Below are 23,607 nucleotides of genomic sequence, written 5' to 3'. Positions count from 1 at the left end.
CGATTCGCCGATTCGCCACGTTGCAGATTTGTTTGGTTGTTGTGCGAGAAAAAGAGAAGACATGCTTGCTTTTGTCGTCACGTAAGTTTTACACAAAAGTGAGACACTTCAGCATGGGATTTTGTGTGTGTGCGAGCAGAGCTAAAAATCTCTTTTAGTTTCGCAGTCTCGAATTATTATTTTTGTCTTTGTTTTACCAGTTTTGCAGGCGCGCCTTGACTCTTTACAGGGTTGCTATTTTAAATAGGCTGCTGTAAAATTCATGCTTTTTCGTGTAAAGTACCATGCCTTAAGCGGGGTACGCTGCTGAAAAGTAATGGGTAAAAAGATAGGACAAGAAATGCTCAAGAAATCGATTTCGTTTACGATTTCTTAAGCAGTACGCACTTCATAAGAAATATTATTTCACGTCCAGATGGCGCAGTTTTACATGCAGGTGAATTAAAACGTCACTTTTCCGTACGGAATAATATCCGGCGCAATTATTACCACAAGAAAAAATGACAGGTGGTTGCTTGCATTGGAGTTGTCGAAATTTCTTCGGTAAATAGCAAGATTTGTTCTTGAGCTGTTTTCTTTTCAGCAGCGTACCCCGCTTTATACATTAATACCAGGGTTGTGCGCCTAATATTACACGAATTACACGTAAAATATGATGTACACGATTTAGACGTAATATTACATCAATATCCATAAAACTTTTACGTCGAAACTGTGAAAATATTACATGAAGTAGACGTGACAAAAAAGTAATGTAATTTTACACGATTGAAAGGAATATCAAATGAAGCCGTAATATTGTAAAAAAATGGATGGAATACTATGTTTATTATTACTTTACATCTTATTTCTACGTACATTGTTACAATTCCATCTTTTCTGATTACAACTTTTTTTACTGTGTACTGAAAACCCACGCTCTCTGCATATTCGAATGAAAGACCTCTCTTCAGTCACAACATTCTGACTCAGTCTAACAAATCAATCATATTTTTGAAACTCAACTGCGAGCAGAGAGTCGATAGAGTCGCAAACCCGAAATTTTCCTGGATATCAAAAGATGGCTGCAAGTACCTAGGTCGAATAAAAGTAAATAATGAAACGATGCTGCGTTGCTCGATTCATCGTTATGTCATTTGTCATCAAATGTTTTTAAATTCCTGAGGAACAATTATTTGCGTAAATTTTCCCAACAAATCGAAATAGCTGCTCAGAAATATCAAGCTTGGGGTCAGAAAGTTTCTTCTAAATGACTAAATTTTATATTTATAGTTTTGCATAGTTAAATGTTTTGAAACGGATTTATACCTATTCATTACATGTGATCAAATAGACAAAACGGCTTATCTCACCACCTTTTGGCAATTGGATAAACCAGCAGATTATTTTCATTTTTCTGAAAAGACATCTTGCAATTTTTATTTAGCTTAATTCTTTAATTTCGATGTGCGTTAATTAAGTTCGAATTAGTTTTAATTTTGCACATAGAAATTTCACATAAAAAGATGAAAAGGAAAAACGAACTCATTAGAAAATAATAATTTAAGAGTAAACAACCAATTAAGCCAAATGAACACTTTAAAAAGAGAAATTAACGAGATATTTTGCATCTGGATTTTTTTGAAATATACCTGGAAAAAACCTGGAAAAGTCAGGGAATTTATTTTCGCTGAATAATCGACACCCTGAACCAACATGGTTCTAGGTAGTTGATCTGACTTTGATTGATCTAGTTTTTAAAATCTGGCGTAATTTGAGGTGTCGCATGATAAGTATTTGTTCATGTCCTATACTGACCATTTCCGACAGCGATAACATAATCTGGAACATTTCCGGTAAGTCCCAATACAGCGTAAAACTCCTAAAATGCTCGGAAACGGCCTATGTTGCATAAGAAATTAATACCGGCTGTCAGGCTTGTCCTGCACTCAGTGAACTTATTTTGCTTTTTTAACTGTAACACCTCAGCCAAGCAAAATTCGAAAATATTATATATGGGGCATTTATAGAGTAAATTATTATCGATAAGATTGCTGAACTAAGTATTGCTCTATCTTTAGTATTTACGGCGCACTTCCAGTTCACACTGGGATCGCGAACCGGGAGTGCGCCATAAATACTAAAGATAGAGCAATACTTAGTTCAGCAATCTTATGGATAACAATTTAGTCTATAAATGCCCCATATATAATATTTTAGAATTTTGCTTGGCTGAGGTGTTACAGTTAAAAAAGCAAAATAAGTTCACTGAGTGCAGGACAAGCCTGCCGGCTGTGATTTACGTTTATTTTGGAAGTGTCATTGAAGATTTTTATTTACTTTATGTGAGCAATCTGCCCTTTCAAACTTCAAAAGGGCGTAACTGAAAAATTCGTCCATCGATTTTTTTAAAAATTGACAATACAAACCAACTGGCATTTGTCGTTTAAACGACCTATTTTATTTCTTAATAACGGTATTTTGAACATCGTGACTTATTCATGTCGCCACACGATGTGAAATTATTACCGATATGATCGATATATATTCTTAAAAATGGGCAACGACTCGAGTATAAAAAGTATCGAGTACATTGCTCATTTCTGCCTATAAGGTGCTCTCCCGTATCGTGTTCTGTAGACTGAGACCGTTAGCGGAGTCCTTCGTCGGCGAGTATCAAGCTGGTTTTCGTGAGGGTCGCTCCACGACGAATCAAATGTTTATTCTGGCTCAGTTATTAGTTCCGGGAGACACTTGTAGACACATAATCTGTTTATGAATTTTGAGGCGGCGTATGATTCAGTCAAACGAAATGAGCTGTAGCAGATAATGCTAGAACATGGTTTTCCGACGAAACTAGTTACGCTGATTCGTGTGACGCTGGATGGGTCCAAATCATGCGCTAGAATAGCCGGGGAGACCTCAGCCGCTTTCGTGACGTTGGATGGACTCAAGCAAGAGGATGCACTCTCTAACCTGCTATTCAACATTTCCTTGGAAGGTGCAATACGAAGAGCAAACGTGGAAAGAAATGGAACTATCATCACGAAATCTTATATGCTTCTTGGCTTTGCGGATGACGTCGATATGATTGGAATCACCCGTAGAGCAGTGGAAGAGGCTTTCAGGGAAGGGGCGAGCTTGGCGCTTACCATTAACAACGTCAAAACGAAGTACATGATTGCTGACAGGGTACGTCGGAGACCAAATGGTGTTGGTGCCGAGATGGAGTTAGATGGGGAACGATATGTATTGGAGGAATTTATATACTTTGGTGCACTCGTGACATGTGACAAGGATGAAAACCGCGAAGTGAAACGACGAATTGCAGCCGTGAATCGGCCTTTCTACGGATTACTTAACCAGCTGAAGTCCTGTAGTTTGCAAATTAGCACGAAACTGGCGCTTTACAGAACACAAATCCTCTCGGTGGCCCTTTAGGGACATGAAACATGGACGCTAAAGGAAGCTAATTGACGAATGCTTGGGGTTTTTGAGCGTAAAATTCTGCGATCCATACTCGGTGGCAAAATGGAAAATGGAGTGTGACGCAGACGTATGAATCACGAGCTGTACTAAGTATACAAATTTGCTGATATAGTGATATAGCAGGCCCCTCCTCCTCCTGGTTTCTCCTGGTACTGGGTTGGTCAAATTCTCTGGATCAATAATGGAACAATGTCTGTATGCTGATATTTTAGGTATTCGATCAATGAAAGCACTTTGCCTCGTAGAAACCGTAATAAGTACTCCGCCGGCACGTGATTTGTTGCTATTGTATGAGCTCCGATCACAGCGGAAAACCGAGAATGTGCCATCAAACAACTGCGCAGACCAGATTTTCTCATCGTGCCTTATTTTAGTTAAGGACGAAGAGGTTAACGTTCGATTCTGCCATAGCAATGAATAATTCGTCCATTTCAGTGTGCAATCCTCGCACGTTTTGCTAATAAACCAACAGCCGTCCATTCAACGTGCTTCGAGTGGGAAAAGTTGAGTACCTAGTATTATAATGCGGTTCTGAAAAAAAAAATATCTATGCACAGTTTCAGCTAAATTGGAAATGACAAATCAAAACCAAATTTCTTCATTTACCATGAAATGTCTCAAAGTTCCATCAGATTTCCCTGCTCGACTAAATCGTTGAAGGGCTTCCCAAAGCTGTTTTTCAATTTTATATTTGTTCATGTACTTCTTAATAATACTAGTAAATGTAACTTTCGGCAGTGATACATAGTGAATGACTCTGGAGCAATATTAATTTTTATCGGAAATTTATCGAAAACAGATTTACAAAAGAAAAATGAAATGAGTCAAGGATAGAATGGCTTATTTACAACGCTCTGATACCTAATATCAACCTAATATATCAACCAATGAAAATTGCCTCCAAACGTTGGTGCTCTGTCAAATACGTTCCACAAAACTGCCCGTTTTGCAGAGTATTTCTGTGCACCAACCTGTAAACCGTTTGTTTGCTATTACACATTCTGTCCTACCGCTTTTGTTTTCTATCCTAATAATACACATCATGGGTAACTTTTAATAGCGGCAATGCTTATCATGGAGGATGTTGTTATTGTTTCCTTATACTTAATTGATGCACGGTTTTAACAACAAGTTAACAAGTAAAATCACTCTAGTAGTAGTACAGTTACTTCAACCACTCTACGGGAAAAGAACTAACAGTAGTATAATCCTGTTCCTGGCAGTGCATGTTTTTTTTTCGCGAATATTTGCTAGGTCATGGGTTTGCTGCGTTGGCATTGTTTTCTACAGAAACCGAACTAAGTTCTAATCCTTGTAAACACACATGGCTTCATCGGCACCATCGGCACAATCCGTAACCTGCAAGTGTCAAACGGTCTCAACCCGGTAGATTCCATCAAATAAATCTCAATACTCACTTTATCACACAATTGACTCACTGAAATGCATATTCCACTAACGCATCTTAATTCTCCTTCCGGGCAGGGTGACGCATGCGCAGTTGTTAGAAATGCCCGGCTGGTGCTGCTGAATTTATAGTCATGTTCCGAGTCTGAAGTCATCATAATCTCCTTACTATCTTGAAAATTACCTAAAACGATCGATGTAGATCGGTAACGTTGAGAAACATATTTCCAAGTAAATCATCGAACTTACTCAAAGCTTTCGAAACGGTGTGTGTTGTGATGGTTTCAGCTTCGGTTTGATCCTCTACTTTTTCGGTGCTGATTTCAATAGGATCCGTTCGGTTTCTTCGGTTTACCTGCGGTACGTTTTCGGCAGCAGTTGGTTCATATTCATCTTCCTGTGACGATCCGTAGTCTGCATAATGGCGCTCCTGACGAGGTGCTTCCGAATGATGATGATTTTTCTGGTTTCGTTCACGATCCTCGTTGGTGATCGTTAGATATGGTTTACTTCAAGCATTGAATCGATTCAATTATTAAATTTTTAAACTGATATTTATTGTGGGCACTGACTTACCCATTTACGGGGCTGTTCGGAACCTGAACCTGCACGAATGGATATTCCCGGTGGCTACTGAAACCGGTTGGATAAGTGGTGTGTTCATCGTAGTAGCAGTCCAGCTCATCGGATGCATCCGGGCAGTCTTCGTACTGATCGCAACGCCATTTGTCCGGAATGCACTTATCGTTCGAAAGGCAGCGATACTCGTCTCGTTCGCATAATTTACAATCAGACTCATCCTCTCCGCTGTGGCAATCCTTTATGTTGTCACATCTATGGAAAAATCGTATTTTAGTCCATTCGAAACATGTTTATCTTCGGTTCACTTACTTCCATTGTAATGGTATACAGCTGGAATCCATGCACTGAAACTCGTTAGCGTAGCATTTGCTCTCACGGGTTGGATCCTCGCAGACATTGCGATCATTCGAGTCTGGATATGCATCACAATCGAACGTTGACGTCAATATTTCCGAGCTGGCAATTATATGTGCACACGGTTCCAGGATAGCTACAAAGATGTATAAAAGATTTACAAATATTTAATAAAGATTTGTTATCATATTTTATGGCTCAAGTAATAATTCCACTTTAAAAATACTCTTAGTTTTTATAACTTATTTTGTTCATTCAAACCGTGAGAATTTGGGGACTACTAGAACGCAAAATGTGACTTAATTCCTTGTCAATTGGTGCCGTAAACGCACCTAATTCTGCGCACCCAGCATTTCAGTCAAATCTTTCTGATTTCCGCAAATTTTTATCTTAACACTTCTAGAAAAATATGTATACATAGAGCTAGTTGTTTGAGAACGCTATGATATATAAGGAAAATATGTGGTGCGCAGAATTAGATGCGTTGGCGGTAATGGTAATTTATCCATGCTATAAAAAAGACAAGAATTGTGTTGCACACCGCTTTCGAAGAGCCCCTAATACCCATTATGCATAAAACTTCCGCCGATTCAAATTTGGGTTCAAACTAATGATTAATCTTACGCTCTAGGAGTCTCCGTGTAAGGTTATTCTATTTATTCTACTTTAACAGAGTTATCTTAAACAATTAAAGCATACATAAAATCCAACTTGTGCAATGCACTTCAGGGACTCTAGAGTCTAGACCAACAACATTGTTTTTAAATGGTAGCAAATTATATTCTTAAATACAAATTAAGCCATGGGTCGGATCATTGAAGTTCAAGCTGCACGATGAAAAGCTTAATGTTGAAAAGTAGATGACATGCACATTTTCAATACGATCAATAAGGAAGTCACCGCACTAGGCCACTCAAAGTATATCCAGTGAGAAATATATATTTGTCAATATGGTACAATTAAAAGTATTATAAAATTCAGCTAAAACGCAGTCAATTGTTTTGTAGTTTATATAGAAAACATCTGCCCTGATGACAGTCATTCAGTCAGACAGTCTGTTCATTCATCACATTGTCTTCTTGCGGCAGTTCTTGTATTGGGTGCCCTTGGAGCCGGTCCCTTAACACGTCATTAGCAGCGGACGTGTCACGCCTATATAGTGCGTAGTTTAGCAAGCCTATGCTTAACCATATCTCAGGTGAAATAGGGACTGAAAAAAGGTTATAAAGCTGGAGTTGATCTAAGAACGCTAAACGTTAGAATTCAGCTTACCCAAATATACACACACATCAACTATCATCCAAATTAGCATATGCCTAAACTCATCATGTCCTATTTTATCTACATTAAAAGTTCCATAAATAGCCCCAATCGCAAAATATGCTAATATACAAAATATAATAAGTCCCTTAAAGAGCAAGAGGCCTTGAAAGTATTGTATGGATTCAGACAAACGATGTTTTATGCCTTTCAGAACATTGTATGTGACAGCCACTGCCAAAGCAACTTCACAGATCATTATTATTATGGCCATGGAGAAGTAGGGGTAATCTGCAAAACGTAATGAAACTTACAAAAGTTACGTGGAAGCGGTTATAAAAGTTAACGTGGAAATTACGGCGAAAGAAATGTCTGATGGATAGAATACCCTGAAAGACGGGATTCAGTCGGGCGTAGTGAGTACCAATTGTCCGAAAGTTGTCAAATTCCATAGTTTTTTCACGTACACAATCGACAACGGAAACCACTAGAGCGCAACTCGTTCACTGCTGGCACAAAGCAAACTATTCAAAGGATACTGGCGTACTATATTGTACTATGTTGTATTGTTTCAGAAGTGAAATTGATCGCTTAACTGCATTGTTGCCAATCGATTTCGTATTTTTTCTCGTAAAGAATTGTTCGTATATTTTCAATCACTTAGAATTACACTAAGGTTGCTTTTTACGCAATTTATTTAAAGCAAATTTCAAAATTTATGCCGTTTTTGTTTATGTAAATTTTCCAATTTACGCGACTTCCAAAAATCAAGTGATTTTGCTTTAGCGAATACTTTTACGCGTAGTTTTCGTATGCATGATAGTTTTTTAATGAAATTTTTGGAATTTACGTAGTTTTTTAAGGTTGTGATTAAATTTTCTCTTATACCGTCACCGTATATCGATTGTATAACATTTCACCGAATATCATTTTGCGGAAAATCAGTGTAAGTGTTAGTCTAACCTTATTTTGTTACATAACTTGTACTATTTCGGTTACACAACTGTTATATTTTGAGTTACTGTAACCCAAATTTTACATTAAAAGGGTGTCACACATCAAATTGCATCACGGAAAAAATGTTTTAGTAAATTATCTAGTTGAACGATCCTTTTCAAACTTTCAGACAATAAAATATAACCCATTAGCAAGCTTTTGGCATATTTATTTTATTTATTTTATTCAGTATGCTCGCACCTTACGTTTACGCTTACCTACCTCCACTCATAAGGTTCTGTGCAACATTTGGCTGCAGCTTCTTCTGAACGAAAGTACATCTTTTCTTCATGTCTTCCTCAGGCTCAGATTTGGGATAGTTCTGTAGAGCCTGCTTCATAATGACCCAGTATTTTTCGATGGGCCTTAGTTCCGGTGCGTTGGGGGATCGATGTCCTTGCGTACGAAAATGACCCTGTTGGCTTCGTATCACTCCACGACATCCTTTGAAGCTAGATTCGGTCAGAAGATCGTAGGGCTCTCGTGATGTTTCAACAAAGGAAGCAGACGCTTCTGTAGACACACCTTGAGGTAGATCTGCCCATTTACAGTCCTGGTAGTCACGAACGGCGCACTTCGTTTGCCACACAAGCAGATCGCTTGCCAAATCAAGTATTTCTTGACAAACTTTGAAACTTTCTGCTTCCTTAGTTCCTCCGGAACATCACACTTGCGCTGGGCGGTAAAGTACAATAGCCCCAGAAGCTGCTGGAAGTCCGCCTTGACGTAAGTCTTATCATCCATGATGAGACAATGAGGCTACATCATCATCTGGGTGTACAGCTTCCGGGCCCGTGACATTCCCACCGTATTTTGCCATATGTCACGATTTGGAGCCTACTGCACTTTGTACGTATGCAGTCCCTCCCGGTACTTGGCTCTGTGACTGTGACTTGGACAGATTCAACTTTTTGGCCACTTTCCTGACCGAAGCATTGGAATTCCGCTTGAACGCTTTCACGACACGCTTATGCGTGTTATTGCGTGCTTATTGCGTGCTCAAGCCACAAGTACTGATACCGGAACGTTTAAGCACACGACACATTGTTGACTGCACGAATCCCAATTATTTTCCGATGTCCCGATAAGAGCGATGAGGATTTTCAAGGTATTTGCGTAAAATCAATTCACGACATTGTTTTTCGGGTGACGCCATTTTTTCACATTTTCGAAAAACTGACAGCGATAAAAATACAGTTTAAACTACTTCTTTCCAAATTTTGCGATTCAATTTAAAGGGTGTCCTTTAAATTTGACGCATATCAGCCGCTGTGACTCAATTGTGACAACGTGTGCTACTTGGGATCCTACACAATTACACCTGGAGGTCACCAAATCAGACAGAATCACAGATCGACCACGTTTTGATCGACGGAATGGGCAGGGCATGTTGCAAGAATGCCAGGCAACTACCCCGCACTGCAAAAATGGTGTTTGCCTCAAATCTAGTAGAAACAAGACGACCAGGAGCGCAACGATCAAGATGGTTAGACCGGGTGGAGCGATATCTGGCGGAGAGTACTCGGTGTTCGAGGAATTGGAGAGCGGTAGCCTACAACCGAGTTAATTGGAGAAACCGTGTTCAACAGGATTTGTCTGAAGACGGCAAGCCACTTAAGTAAGTAAGTAGTATTTGATTAGTTCTTGAGTTATGCACAAATTTGTGTTTCGTTTGTATGGGAGCCCTCCCTTCCAACGGGGGATGGGTCTCAAACCGTCATGAAAAACTTTACCGCCTCCAAAAACTCCTGCTTACCTGTAGTTTCCGAGTCTATAGGGCACATACAGACAGACAGACGGAAATTAATTTTTATATATATAGAAGATTTGTCGCAAGGTGAACGCAAGGTCAGCCGTGGAGCGTATCTCTCGAAAACCGCACTGGTATTTGCCAATAAAGGTTTCCTGCAACGGACTCAGTCTCTAAAACAGGATGCGGGAGAGAAATTTATATACAGAGTTGAGGAGAGTCATTTTTCGATAATTCCTGCATTCGAGTTGATAATCCTTTTTGTAAATAGGGCATATGAGGCCTTCCAACCAGTCCATAGATAGTTCCTCCTCAGTTCATGTTCAATCACTGCAAAGCCGGTTTCTGGCTCATTGAAGGTTCTCTCGTGATGATGCAATTACGGCTAGCCTGTAAGCCAACCATTTGTTCTTTGACATAAGATAATCAATATAAGAGGGTTTGACAAAAGGAAGGTCTAAATATGAAAAAAAAAAAATTGATTTCCGGAAAGAAAACAAAATTTCAAGTACCGAGTACGATCGCGTACTCGGCTAGTACAAACCGAATATTTAGCTGTGGTAAGCATGAATATTAGAATTATCTATAAATATTACAAGTTTCGACATATGAAACGGAACAAGCCAGGAAATTTTTTGATTGGCACTCTCGAATTCTTACTTTTTTCAGCAGAAGTAAGATGAATTCAGTTTTCACATGCGTCACAAACGTCACCCCAATGATTAACTACACAACTACAGGTAAATTATGCAAATTATACTACAAGCAAATATACAACAGAAATCAACATAAAACACGTCTAAAACTACACTTATTTGTTTCTCGCGATACATTAAAATTAAATACATAGTAACATGTGATGAAAATACGAGACATACTACGTACTGGCTCATGTAAGCCATAATTTGTTCTTGCTGGAGTAACGTTGAGAAACGAATGAGATCGAAGACTACGGCGACGTATATTGATATCCAGCATGCTGAGCAGTGTTTAGGAATCAATATTACCCTGCAGAAGATCACCAATAAAACATGCTTTTGCAACATTTCGCCTTTCCTCTAGTACCTAAATCCAAGTTGATGAGCATACAACGACTTTTATAGCTGGGTAGATTCAATGGAGCCGTCCATCTAAGATGACGTAAAGCGAAGCGGATAAATTTTCGCTGAATAGCCTCGACGCGTTGAGTTTCATTTTGGTAATATGGGGACCAGACGACCGACGCATATTCCAGCACAGGTCGTACAATTGAGCAATATAATGTTTTTAGGGAATAGATATCCTTGAATTTTTTCGCAAAGTGAAATAAGAAGCCCAGCTGTAAAGAAGCTTTAGTCACTACGTATGAGATGTAGTCCTTGAATGTTACTTTAGTGTCCAGCAGAATTCCCAAATCCTTAACTGTGGATTCACGGTGCAAACGTGCGCCTTCTATGGCATAGTTAAAGTGAAAAAGTAAGCGTTTTCGGCCAAATGAGATTACCGAGCACTTAGATACATTTAGCGATAAACGATTGATTCGACACCATTCAGCGAAGACTTCCAACTGTATCTGCAGAAAGACTGTGTCATGGCGCTCCTGTATCGTACGGTAAATTTTCAAATCGTCAGCATACGAGAGTTTCAGGCATTTTAAGAAGTTCACTTCGTTTTTGTACAGCAGGAATAAAAACGGCCCTAGGTGGCTTCCTTGTGAAATGTGATCACTGATTTCTACAGACATGCTTCGTCCGCTAAGGTATGATTGAAGCCAGAGAAGCATATGTTCATTCATCCCAAGTCGTTCAAATTTAGCAATTGCGATTTGATGATTCATTTTATCAAATGCTGCGGATAGGTCAGTGTATATAGCGTCTACTTGATGATCCTTCTCTATATGGCGTATTACAAACGAGGTGAAACAGGTCAAGTTGGTTGTTGTAGATCGTTTGGGCATAAATCCGTGCTGATCCGACGAAATGTAGTGATTGTATCTCTGAGTAAGCTCCTGAAGAATTATCAGTTCAAACAATTTAGACATGGCACTTAATGCAGCTATGCCCCGATAGTTCGAGACGATACGCTTGCAACCTTTTTTAAAAACAGGAAAAACATATGATTGTTTCCAGCAGTTTGGAAATACGCCAGTAGCCAAGGATAGGTTGAACACTGTTGTAAGAGGTTTAGCAAGTGTCTCCATACAGCGCTTCAAAATGATTGAAGGAATACCGTCAGGACCATATCCTATGGAAGATTTTAATACTTTTCCAGCTGATGTTACCACATCAGCGGAGACAACAAACGGCAGCGCAGGAACGGAAAGTTGAGAAACATGTTCTGTGGCGACAGCTACTTCATGCGGTTCGAGATATTCGTCAGTGAAAACATTACTAAAGTGAGAACGGAACAAATCGGCAATGTCAACGGTTGAATCAGCTTTAATTTGTCCATTGGACATCGTAGAGGGCAATCCTGATTCTTTACACTGTTATGTCATGTATCGCCAGAAACTTTTAGGGTTTGCCTTCAGGCGGCGTTGCAGATTATTCTTGTAGGCGTTGCACAGGCGGTCGTTGAGTTGCTTGTACTTAATGATTGCAGCTACATATCTTATCCTCGTAGCGTCAGTACGGAACTGGCTGTATTATCTGAGGGATGCACGTTTTGCTGTTTTGAGGCACTTGAGATTTGTCCAGGCTGGTTTTCAATCGCGCATATCTGTCTAAGTCTAGCGGTACTATATGTATCAAGTAGTTTTTTGCAGCTGTACCAAAGAGGAACGAGAGGTGTTTGCACACATAGAACTGTAAGAATTACGCTGCCAAGAGACCGCGCTTAGATTGAAATTACCAAAAACTATAATTTTATCTCTAGGCTCCAATTGCGAAACTACCCAGTTGAGTGACTCGAGATGGCAATCGATTAGATTATCGTCGTTAATCCGATCTGGAGGGATGTAGACTAAACAAAGGTAGATAGCTGCGTCAACAGTGGCAATGGCGACCCACAATTGTTCGACTTTTGAACAATCTGAGGGGTTTACTATACGGGATTTAAAATTAGCTAACAGCTAACAAAACACCACCTCCAGTGGTTTTATGACTATTCGAAGGCGACCGGTCTTGACGGTAAACGGAGTAAGAGTCGTTAAACAGCTGGCTTGTCGATGTATGTCAAAAATACTTTCAGCCAATTGAAGGTCGTCATGACAGATATATTGTTTTCTAAAAGGTGAATTTCGGCCTCTTTCCACAAAGGGAATACGAGGCGATTGAGAGATAAAAGCCAAAGTATGTATTTAATGTTTACTTACATTTGCAGATCCTTTTGCAGGGCGTGAGAGTTCCCATTCGAGACGGCCGACATTCGGGTTCCAACACCAGACAGACGAACTCTGCCACGCGTACCGAGCACTTGGAATTGATGAGATACTGAAAGTGCTCGTACTCCAGATTGGTGAGTTGGAAGTTCTTCGACGTAGTCAAATCGTACGGTAATATTCCTCGGCACAGAGGGAGAGAAGTAGACTTGCAAATGCCTGCAAAGAAGTGGGACGAAGGTTAGCTCGATTTGTCAGCTCCAGGAGGCTCACCTGCGAGGCTGTCTGTTGGCTTGTGGGCAGTACCTTCTTCGGAAATATTGAAACGTTTCAAACCTTCGGTGGTTATTTCAAACCGCGACAAAATCGGCAGCGTCGGGGAAACTTTGGTCCGGTACAGGCTAGAATCTGTGGTGGCCGAGGTCGAGGTAAGGTTTTTCTAGAAAAAGTTTCGAGGAAAGGAATTTAGTCGAACGTTGATGTAATTCAAAACAAAATATTTAGCAATAAATGGGTTTATGATGATGATTTGCGTATAGAAAGAGACGGCGGCCTCAGAAAGCATGTGGTTGAAATTTTGTTCCATTAATTGGAATATTTACAATTGAAAATTTTTCTGGAACAAATCTTGAGCGGCAACCTTTGTGAACAGCTGCCCGCTTAACTGTGAGGAACTGTGTTTGTAAGGCTCATGATGTGTTTGCCGCACACCGTACCCAACCACCATGGCAGGAGGAAATAGTTTTCTTCCATCACTAGCAGAGGGAAGTTAAAGCCACCAATGCAATGGTACCAGCCCGCATGTTCTGTATATGATGGATAAAATGAGATGAATTCATGCTCGTAGCCCAAACACATAAGGAAGGGTGATAACGAGTTTAATTGAAACTGTAAATCACTTCTCTCTGCTTCTCAAGTCTGATCAACTGTTCGTTTAACATCGTCAACAGTTGTTCATCCTCTTCGATAGGAACCCCGAAGCTATTCTGATGACCTGAAGTGAATCCTAGCGATCTGAAGGAAATATCCTTGTTAGATCCCACCTGTCTGTCATTCTCATTGTTTCCGTCATCTAGTGCGCGGGTTGTTTGCTCCTTGATGGCCTCCTCGTTCTCGAACTCGTCATCATCAAACGAAACTCGACCCTTGGTATAATCCTTCAGCGATATGGTGCTCGTTTTTCGTACTGGCGCTCGAGTTGTGCTACTGACCTTCACCACATGGGCGGGTGTCTCCTCACTTTGATTTTCGTGTTCCGTCGACGTCCAGAAACTCTGGCCTTCATTTCGATTTTGTTCGGTCTTCTTCACGAAAATAGCTAGCAAATCGTTATTTAAACCGAACGAAAACTTTGAGTTGGGTGTTGCGCCATCTTTAGAAAATTCTATACTTTTGTCTTTATGATCACGACCAAACGTTGTCACTGCGCCACTGCTTAGGTCGTTGGTGTGGGTAAAATCGTTAAAATCGATAGATAAATTTTCTTCGACGTCGTAGATGCTATCTCCCCCCAGCAACGAACTGCTCATGATGTCCCTATCTATAAAATTGTTAGAAAGAAACAAGAATTGGGTTATCTACACTATCAAATTGTTCTCGATTTGAAATTTCCTTACGCTCACCTATAACCAGGAAGTAAACAACTAAACCTAACAAGCTACAAATCAGCAATAATCCCAGGGGCCATTTAATGAAGCGCCATATCAGTTTGAGGGCCTTCCACAGGCAACAGCTAGACTGGGAGGATGGCCGGAAGAAGGAATTGATGGATGATGAGCTCGTGAGTGGTGTCTGGGAGCCTGCCTTCCAGTAGTTGAAACTCTGACGGTTGGCGTGAAGGTGGTTGGGTAGAGTATTTGCCGCCGAGGGTGGATGTGGAGTGGAACTGGAGGTGTATCCGCTATATGGTGTGCCCTGGAAAAAATGATAAATAAAATGCAAACTGTTAGTTGCTATGATACCTAGTCAACTGCAAGTGATATATGTTTGTTGTTGCTATTTTCTGATGCGAGCTAGAAGTAAACTTCAACGGTAAATTGTAGTTCAGCTAGCAAATCTTTCAGAACTTATGGTGGTGACTTTTGTCGAGAAGCCAAAAAAGCTTTGGTGGAACTTTTGACGTGGCACTAGATCTTAATTCAATAACGCTGCAATATAAAATTTCGTTTGCCCTTATTTCTGCACCGATATTTTCGGAATTGCTACAATATTTGTTTTATGCTGGTTAGACAATATGAAGACTGTGTTCGTAAAACATTGGACTCACTAACTTGTTGGCTGAATGGCTGAAATTTTGAACAAAAGTCATTGAGACCTACCTAGCGCCACCTCATAGATCTAAGTCAAACGTTGAGGATCGATGGCCGTACCTGGAAATGCTTCATGTACATACTGGAGCAACTAAGCTACGAGGTGCAAACTTGAGCGCCTGTCTCGGAGCGATCGGCTGAATATGAAGTGCTGTATCCCGCAATCTATACCTAAGATGGCAGACACGTCAGCGGAATGTAGGTATCGCGACCCCGATAAGATATTCCAAAACTCTCATATACCACGGGCAACGAAATTGGAAATACATACTAATTTAATCTGATCGGTATAGGACACGGCAACGAACAAGGAAACGATTAAAGGATAACGATTGTAAACACGGTATCTGGAATTTCCGAGCTCTGCATGAATCGGCACGAGCTGGCTTGCTTACTGGTAGGTACATCTACTCGGAGTGGGGTTCGCTGCTATGCAGAAAGTTCGGAGGCCAAATTCTGTAGAAAGGGAGTTCCGTGGTAATTGACCCTATTGCAGGCACTTCTTTCAAGTACCACATCTACTACAATGGCGGTAAAAAAGTAGAACATGGAGTCGGTTTCGTAGTGTTGGGAAAACCATAAGCAACGAGTCCGGTGGAGGCTCGTAGATGACCGTATATGAGTGTTAAGGATTAAGGGCAAATTCTTCAACTATAGCCTAATCAACTTATACGCACGCATCAACTTTTATGCTAAGGACGAGTTTTACGACAGGCTTGAGAGGACCGATGGAGAGTGCCCAAAACACGACATGAAAATCATCATCGGAGATGCAAACGGGCAGATCGGGAGGGAGGAATTCTTCCGTCCAGTTATTGGAAGACATAGCCTTCATCTGTCGACCAATGATAACGGTCTGAGGCTCATAAATTTTGCCGTGACCAGAGGAATGGCCATCTGTAGCACCTACTTTCCACGTTTGAATATTCGGAAACACATCTGGAGGCGTCCAAATGGAGACTCTAGCTCTCAGATCGATCATATCTTGATTGACGGTCGACACTTTTCGGATATTATCGATACGGTCTTTTCGGGGACCAAATATCGACTCTGACCACTATCTTGTAGTGAGTAAGTTTCGCGCAAGGTTGTCGAACACGGCGAAAGCTCGCACTGAGAGGACGCTTCGTTTCAACATCCAGCGGTTAACGGCAGACGGCGTAGCAGTGGAATACACCAGGAAGCTTGACCAACGAATCGCAAAACAGCAGGTAGAAGGAGAAGATATAAATGGGCTGTGGAGGAACATCCATGGTGCCATCGAAACAGCTGCGAGAGAGGTGGTAGGCACGACGCATGGAAGACATCGCAACAGCTGTTTTGATGCCGAATGTCAGAGAGTGACAGATGAAACGAACCAGGCCAGGAGTTGCATGCTCACTGCGGCAACGCGTCAAAACAGAGAGAGGTACAGAGAGACTAGAGCTGCGGAAAAAAGAATCCATCGTCTAAAGAAACGCGAGTACGAGGAGCACGTGCTCGCCGGCGCAGAGGAGCGATACGCCAGCAATGACACACAGAGTTTCTATAAAACGGTGAGATGCAGGAATTTAGCCATGCCTGTGATGTGCAATGATAGTGCTTTCAACCTGCTTACCGATAAAATGGCGATAGCAGCCAGGTGGAAGGAGTACTTTCAGACACTGTTGAACGGAGTGGTAAATGCGGAGATCACCAGGGACAGGATAGGAATTGTAAGCGATGGTCAAGCTGTGGAACCACCAACACAAGAGGAGGTTAAAAAGGCAATCAGTGAGCTGAAAAACGGTAAGGCTGCTGGGAAGGACGGTATCCCGGCTGAACTTCTCAAAGCGGGGAGCGAGCGGCTGTACGAAGCAATCCACCGGGTCATTGTCAGGATCTGGGAGGAAGAACAAATGCCGGAGGAATGGTTGGATAGTCGCATTTGCCCAATTTTCAAAAAGGTACATCGACTGGAGTGTAAAAACTACCGAGGAATTACATTGCTCAATTCTGCCTACAAGGTGCTTTCCCGTATCCTGTTCTGCAGACTGAGACCGTTAGCGGAGTCCTTCGTTGGCGAGTACCAAGCTGGTTTTCGTGAGGGTCGCTCCACGATGGATCAGATGTTTACCCTGCGTCAGTTGCTAGACATTTCGCTCTGGATTGCAAAGTGGATAGGTATTCTCTAGACCACCTTTTTTGAAAAGTGATCCCGCAGCTAATTGAGGTACTGTCATCTCGTCAAACGATTGGCTGGAACGTGTGGGTATCGGCTCCAAAGGCCGACCAAACATCAGATGGTTGTAGATCATTCGCATTATCAGACGAACAGTACAATGGCCGGGAATCGACAATTGACTCAACATGAGTCAGCGCGGTATCGAACTCTTCAAAGGACAAGGTCACGTTTCCCAGAGCTGGCTAAATGCAGTTTTACCACCTTTACTCCGGCATCCCATAATCCTCCGAAGTTAGGCGATCTTGGTGGAATAAACTCCCATTCCACTTCTCGGCGTAGTAGAAAATCGTTGATTTTGGCTTTCGTAGTTTCACTATCAAATAGTGCCCGTAACTAGCGCAGCTCCTTGGATGCGCCAACAAAGTTGGTTCCGTTGTCCGAGAATATTCTGCGCACCATGCTCCGTCGACTGACAAAGCGGCCTAGTGTGACCAGGAATGCTTCCGGCGACAACCTGAGACAAGTTCGAGGTGAATCACCTTCGAGACTAGGCACACGAATAAAGCCATGTGCGCCTTCACGATAATTAGTTGGTCGGTGTAAAGTCAGACCGGACCAAGTCGCAAAATTTAAAAAATGAGTTAATGACAGCAAACGATCAAAAACTTCCTAAGCTACATTTTACTCTAATCAGATTACATAAATATTACAAATAGTCAGAGATATGAACTCATTTCGAACGGTTGATTACTTTAAACAACACAGAGTAGCAAACTTTGACTTCGTTTTTCTCGAAATTAGATTTTTGTGACTTGGTTCGGTCTGATTTAACACCCACCAGTTTATACTTAACACGTCACATTTTGGTTTGCGATGACCACATCCTTCAACTCAGAGATTAGCTTATCAGGAACATCTCCCATCGGCTCCGTCTCGTAGTAGGCTTTGCAAAGAAAGAATGGGCCGTTCCACCACAGCTGACACTTGCTTAAGAGGGCTGGTTTCATTCTTGAAGATACGATATCCCCCGGGTTTTGGTCAGTGCTGACGTAACTCCAATGGCAGTCTGTTGACTTGGATTACACGGTTGCATACGAAGACCTGGATGTGACTCAAGGGTTTCTTCATCCAATTCAACGCTATTTGGCTATCGGACCATAGCCTGATTTCTCGGATCGGTAGCTTCAAGGTTGGAATTACCTTATCTACTAGCTTGGCTAGTAATAAGGCAGTACAGAGCTCAAGTCTAGGAATGGTCATCTCATGGAGAGGGGTTACCTTAGATTTGCTGCATAGGAGATGAGACACTGCTGACCCGCCATTATCAACCACACGAACCATAGACACATTTCGAGGCACCGGCGAAACCATGGATTTCAAAATTTCACTTAAACCAAGACTCAAACAACAGTCGTTGCGCAAGAACGCCTGCGCTGTTGTCAGAGAGTATATAAGTAAATTTACAGCATTGCTAAATTTATAGCGACCTCCTCTGCGTAGCGCGGAAACTGCACCAGGGGATGCTTGTGTTTTTTCCAAGTTTTAGGGGTGCCATTGAAACGATGTTTTGTTAAAAAATTTGTTCGGAGTGTTACGTCTGTTAGTCTGTGTTGCATCCTTGTGTTCCTTGTCAGAAGATTCATGGCCTAATGATGAAGTTCTCAAGGTATCTTGAAGGGAATAAGAGTGTTTCTGGTGAATGTATGCCTGGAGGCATCGCGGGCGGTTTTGATGGAATTGTTTCGATTCAGGTTCGCGCGTAAACTTGGTAATTTACTAGTTTGGATGTAGGAATTTGATAGGTATATCGTTTACCAGAATGATAATTGTATTCGGCTAAAATATTCCTATCAACTTCTCTATGGACTTACATTCGGATGGAGTCTCATGAGTCTGTCAGTCTGCAGGTATTGTCTAATATGAGAATAAGTTTCACCACACATCAGTGCAGCAGCTACAGCAGGAAAGCAACCGTAGGCAGTCGATCATGCTTATGCTGATAAATGTACCTTTTGTGCGCCGCTATTTTGTTTAGCATAGCCTGAGAAAAAAGACAAAATTGTGCTCACATCCACCTTTTTGTTTCCTTTTTTTCATTTACACAGACCTTATTGTGTTTACAACGTTGAAACAGCCATTATCAATTGTTTTCCAGGGTGACAAAAGAACAACTCAAGTCAATGTTTAGAATCTTTAAAAAAGGTGCACGGCTCTGTGAGATTTCGCGAAATTTCGTGTTTACTGAAATCGTCCGAAATTTACTTTAGATATTACTGCAGATTACCATTAATATACGAAATGTACAATATGAAGGCCAATCGCAATTATTACCATGATTAATTATGTATTTTCCCGGTTATCAAATATGGGACTCGTAATATAAGCTGCTTTAATGGTTCAATAATGGAGTTTTTTCTAAGATACTCTGAAGAGTATCTGAACCTAAAGTTGCTTTTCCCATTCAAACTACTACAAAATAAGCGAAAGGGTACAGCATGCACGATTGATTAAAACACGCAATAAATTACGTGAAAATGTCTGCGTCTCCAGTCATCAAGTCCGGCAAGTAATATCCCAAACTGTAACAGCCAATAACTCCGATTAGTCTGTACTTTAATCCACTTCCCTATCTGCATATCAATGAGCTGCAGAAATATAAATGGCCTCGCGCATTTGGCTTTCACCATGGTAGGTACTGGACATCGTCCATGTGCGGTTTTACGCAATCTTAATTTTGCAGTTATAATAACGCCAACTTCCTGCCCAGGCAGTATAGATATCGTTGAGTACGGTGAAAACGTAAAGTGATTGCTGCAACCCTCCTGCAGGGCTCTGCCAGGAGACATCCAGCTACTACACCGTAGGCAGACAGGCATTCTCCTTGCAGGCGTCTTCTACAGGTACCTACGTTGTTCGCTGTCAGGTCGCGACAATTTACGGCTTACACGGATCGCTCAGTGTATCTAAAACTGCATTCCACTCGCAGATTCTCGCTGACCGCGATGCGTTTGTGAAAAATAAAGGCGAAAACGCTCACCAAAAAGTGCATAAACGGATCAACCCGTTCGAGACTTTACTTTTAGTCTGACTGCATACTCGGCGCCGCATGAATAAATTAGCTCAATACCTCATACAAATGTAATACATTGATGTAAACATAAACATCCTGTTCCTTACTGCAGTCTGACCGTTGCAACTCTTTATTACGAAAACAAAATCAGTGTGGAGCACGCGAAAGTCCTACCTTCCGTAGGCTGTACGCACCAGGCCTGTTCCGCATCACACCGTGCATGATGGCAAAGATTCACATAAATTTTGTCGACCCCCGCGGAAACCATGCTATCGTTGATTGTTTGGGCATTTCGTAAGGGTAACTCAGCCGAACTATCATACCTCCCACACACACACTCCCACTCTCAGCTCGTGTCGGCAACCGCGCGCCACAGCGGATCGGATGCAGCAGTAGTGAGGAAGCATAGTGAAAAATTGCATACAGCTTTGGTCACGGCATGGTGCATCTTCAGCATCGCATAATTTTACATTGTTGTGGCCAGCCCGATCGGGTTGGGCACTAGACCGAAATAACTGCGGAACAAAGGAGCTTAATTTCGCATAATTGTGTATACGATATATTTTGGTCTTGATATATATTTTGAATGCTATCAGTTGCTAGAAATAGTTATTTCAACTAACCGATATTGATGGACATTTTTAGAACATACATATTATCAGTTGGTGTTGAGTTCAAATCAAATATCAGAAAGTGTTATACATATTTATGTTCTCGTCAATCATCTATTAATTGGCAGTTGAAACTATTTGAGAAGTATCTAAGCTTGGCCAAATGAAAAAAATCTGTTTATATAAACTCTGTAAACGTTCTGAAATGTTTCCAAAAAAAAAAAATAACCCGGAATGGGTTCAATATTTCATAACTTGCCTCATTCGAAAAATGATTTTAATGCTTCTGCTTCCACTCGAATTTATGCTTTTCACCCTGAGCAAGGCACGTGACCGTAGCATACCGTGCTTCCACAACCATTATGAATCAGTTTGGGTGAGCTTAACATAGGTATCCGTCTAGACGGTGTGTAAAGAACGTGTATCATCGCCGAAAAGTACAATGAACGATGCATGGTCCATGGTGTTCACTTTCCCACAGTAGAGTTTTGCACTCCTGCTATTGGAAGTGGAAAGTGTCTAGAATGAAATATATTTTTGTAAGCTTACCAAATCCTTCCTTTCATATGCTAATTCCTATGACGTGAAATGGGTGATCTGAATGGAGGATTTTATATGCAGTGCGGTCAATAACCAGTTAATGGTTTGTGATATTGGAAATATAAATGTTGAATGGTGTACCGTGAGGTCGTATAATTCCACGCGCGCCTAATACCACTGACTTGGTCTAAAGTTAGCGGTTTCCTAGTCAAACATACATAATAATTTCGAAAAACCTTTGATAATAGACGGATTTCACACCAACTCGACCATAGGTTGGCCCGACTCTCTCAGAATTTTATGAAACTTTGTGAGTATGAAAAGTTCATGTAAATAAGCAACTTTGCATACTTAGTTTTTCTATTAAATATACGCATTTTGCAATGTATGGAAGACTTATAGGCCATAAAATTTATCTATCTTCAAAAAAAATTTAGGCCTCGATTTTTAGTTTTTAAAATGTTTTTTTTTGTCAATGTAAAATGTCAATGTCAATGTTTTTGTCAAAATTAATTTTCATTTTTTGCAATATTGTTTTACGAAAATTTAGATTTACTAAAAGTCACCCATGGATCATTTTTCTGTAGGTCCTATAGTTTTAAGTAAACCCTTTTCAAAAGTTGCTATGGACCAATTTTTGAAAAACTATTGCATACATACTTAGTTTTTACATGAACTCTTTACACACAAAAAGTTTCATTGAATTCTGAGAGAGTGCTGCTAACCCCATAGACGAGTTGGCTTGAAATCAGTCAATATTGTTGTTGCAGTTGAAAACCGTAATAATCGACGTGCGACATTCGGTTTTATTCTTGTTCTGTGTGTCGCAATTACGTCGCAGGTGGTGCGCTGTACAGCGCATCAATGTGCGAACACAGCGCACCACATGCGACGTAGTTGCGACACACAGAACAAGAATAAAACCGAATGTCGCACGTCGATTATTACGGTTTTCAACTGCAACAACAATATACTTTCTCAAGCTTTCAAACATTGTTAGCGGAAATGTATATGTTGTGTTGGGAGATTGTTGATTTAATGCCAGGGGCACGGAATTAGGCGCGCGGAATTGGGGAACCTCACGGTACATGATGTGCACTGGAAAACAATTGAAGGAAAACAATTGAAGGAAAAAAATCTATACTTTTGTCGTAAAACTTGATTGTACTTACGTAATGGTCTTTTTAATCAAACTAAAAATGATGTTAGCTTGGAAAATGGTATAATGATCGCAATATAAAATTATGAAATGAAATAAAGCAATTGCATGAAAATATAGAAATGACATAATATCGCGGCCCAACATCAAAATCGCATTAATTTTCATATCCCATGAAAGCGGCGTAAATTGTTTATACACAACAACATTTATTTATTTACAAATTAGTTTTGAGCAGCTCAATGGAATCTATTATCACGGAACACAATACCTACTAATTGCAACATGAAGAAATTTAATTTTATAATTGGTTACTAGTTAGAGTTAAGTGATGACGACCAACTACGAGGCGGGGTGAGTTGGACATTCCCTCATACGCTTTCACCCATTTATAACTTTTTTATAACTGCAAGACTGGTAGAGGAAGGTGGTATAATGTGCCCCCCTTAAGAATAAATGGATGTATCTCGTGCTTTCGAAAATTAATGTTATTACTACGAGTGGGTATTAGTATTTGAGCTGAAAATCAATTTGCAATTATATATTTCAATAAGCTTTATAATTATTTAATAACGGCGTCTAAATTGCCCAAAATCTAAAATACTCCATCTGCGGGTATGAAATGGGGAAGGCGACTGGGAAAAGTTGCCGATTTTACTT

The 23,607-nt window shown here is 40.7% G+C and overlaps 1 protein-coding gene across 3 annotated transcripts in view; it reads right to left on the bottom strand.

Annotated features, from left to right (window-relative positions):
• Window positions 1-4,295: 4,295 nt before the first annotated feature.
• The window catches only part of LOC128734551 (uncharacterized), a 122,908-nt gene continuing 103,596 nt past the window's right edge, over window positions 4,296-23,607 (bottom strand). Inside the window, exons 3-12 of one of the 3 annotated variants that reach the window (XM_053828807.1) lie at window positions 14,738-15,029; window positions 14,506-14,655; window positions 14,015-14,433; window positions 13,422-13,554; window positions 13,110-13,334; window positions 5,767-5,947; window positions 5,452-5,709; window positions 5,125-5,384; window positions 4,887-5,059; window positions 4,296-4,827 (exon numbers count right to left, since the gene is read on the bottom strand). In XM_053828807.1, the coding sequence (XP_053684782.1) occupies window positions 4,774-4,827; window positions 4,887-5,059; window positions 5,125-5,384; window positions 5,452-5,709; window positions 5,767-5,947; window positions 13,110-13,334; window positions 13,422-13,554; window positions 14,015-14,433; window positions 14,506-14,655; window positions 14,738-15,029 (2,145 nt within the window). In that variant the 3' untranslated portion in view covers window positions 4,296-4,773. Of the gene's footprint in view, window positions 4,828-4,886; window positions 5,060-5,124; window positions 5,385-5,451; window positions 5,710-5,766; window positions 5,948-13,109; window positions 13,335-13,421; window positions 13,555-14,014; window positions 14,656-14,737; window positions 15,030-23,607 lie in introns of all 3 variants that reach the window. The other 2 variants (XM_053828806.1, XM_053828808.1) reach the window with 2 other exon arrangements.

The sequence above is a fragment of the Sabethes cyaneus genome, chromosome 2 (genome assembly GCF_943734655.1).
Source record: "Sabethes cyaneus chromosome 2, idSabCyanKW18_F2, whole genome shotgun sequence".
NCBI lineage: Eukaryota > Metazoa > Arthropoda > Insecta > Diptera > Culicidae > Sabethes > Sabethes cyaneus.
The sequence above is the reverse complement of the archived record's forward strand: the minus strand, read 5'-3'. Positions and strand labels throughout refer to the sequence as shown.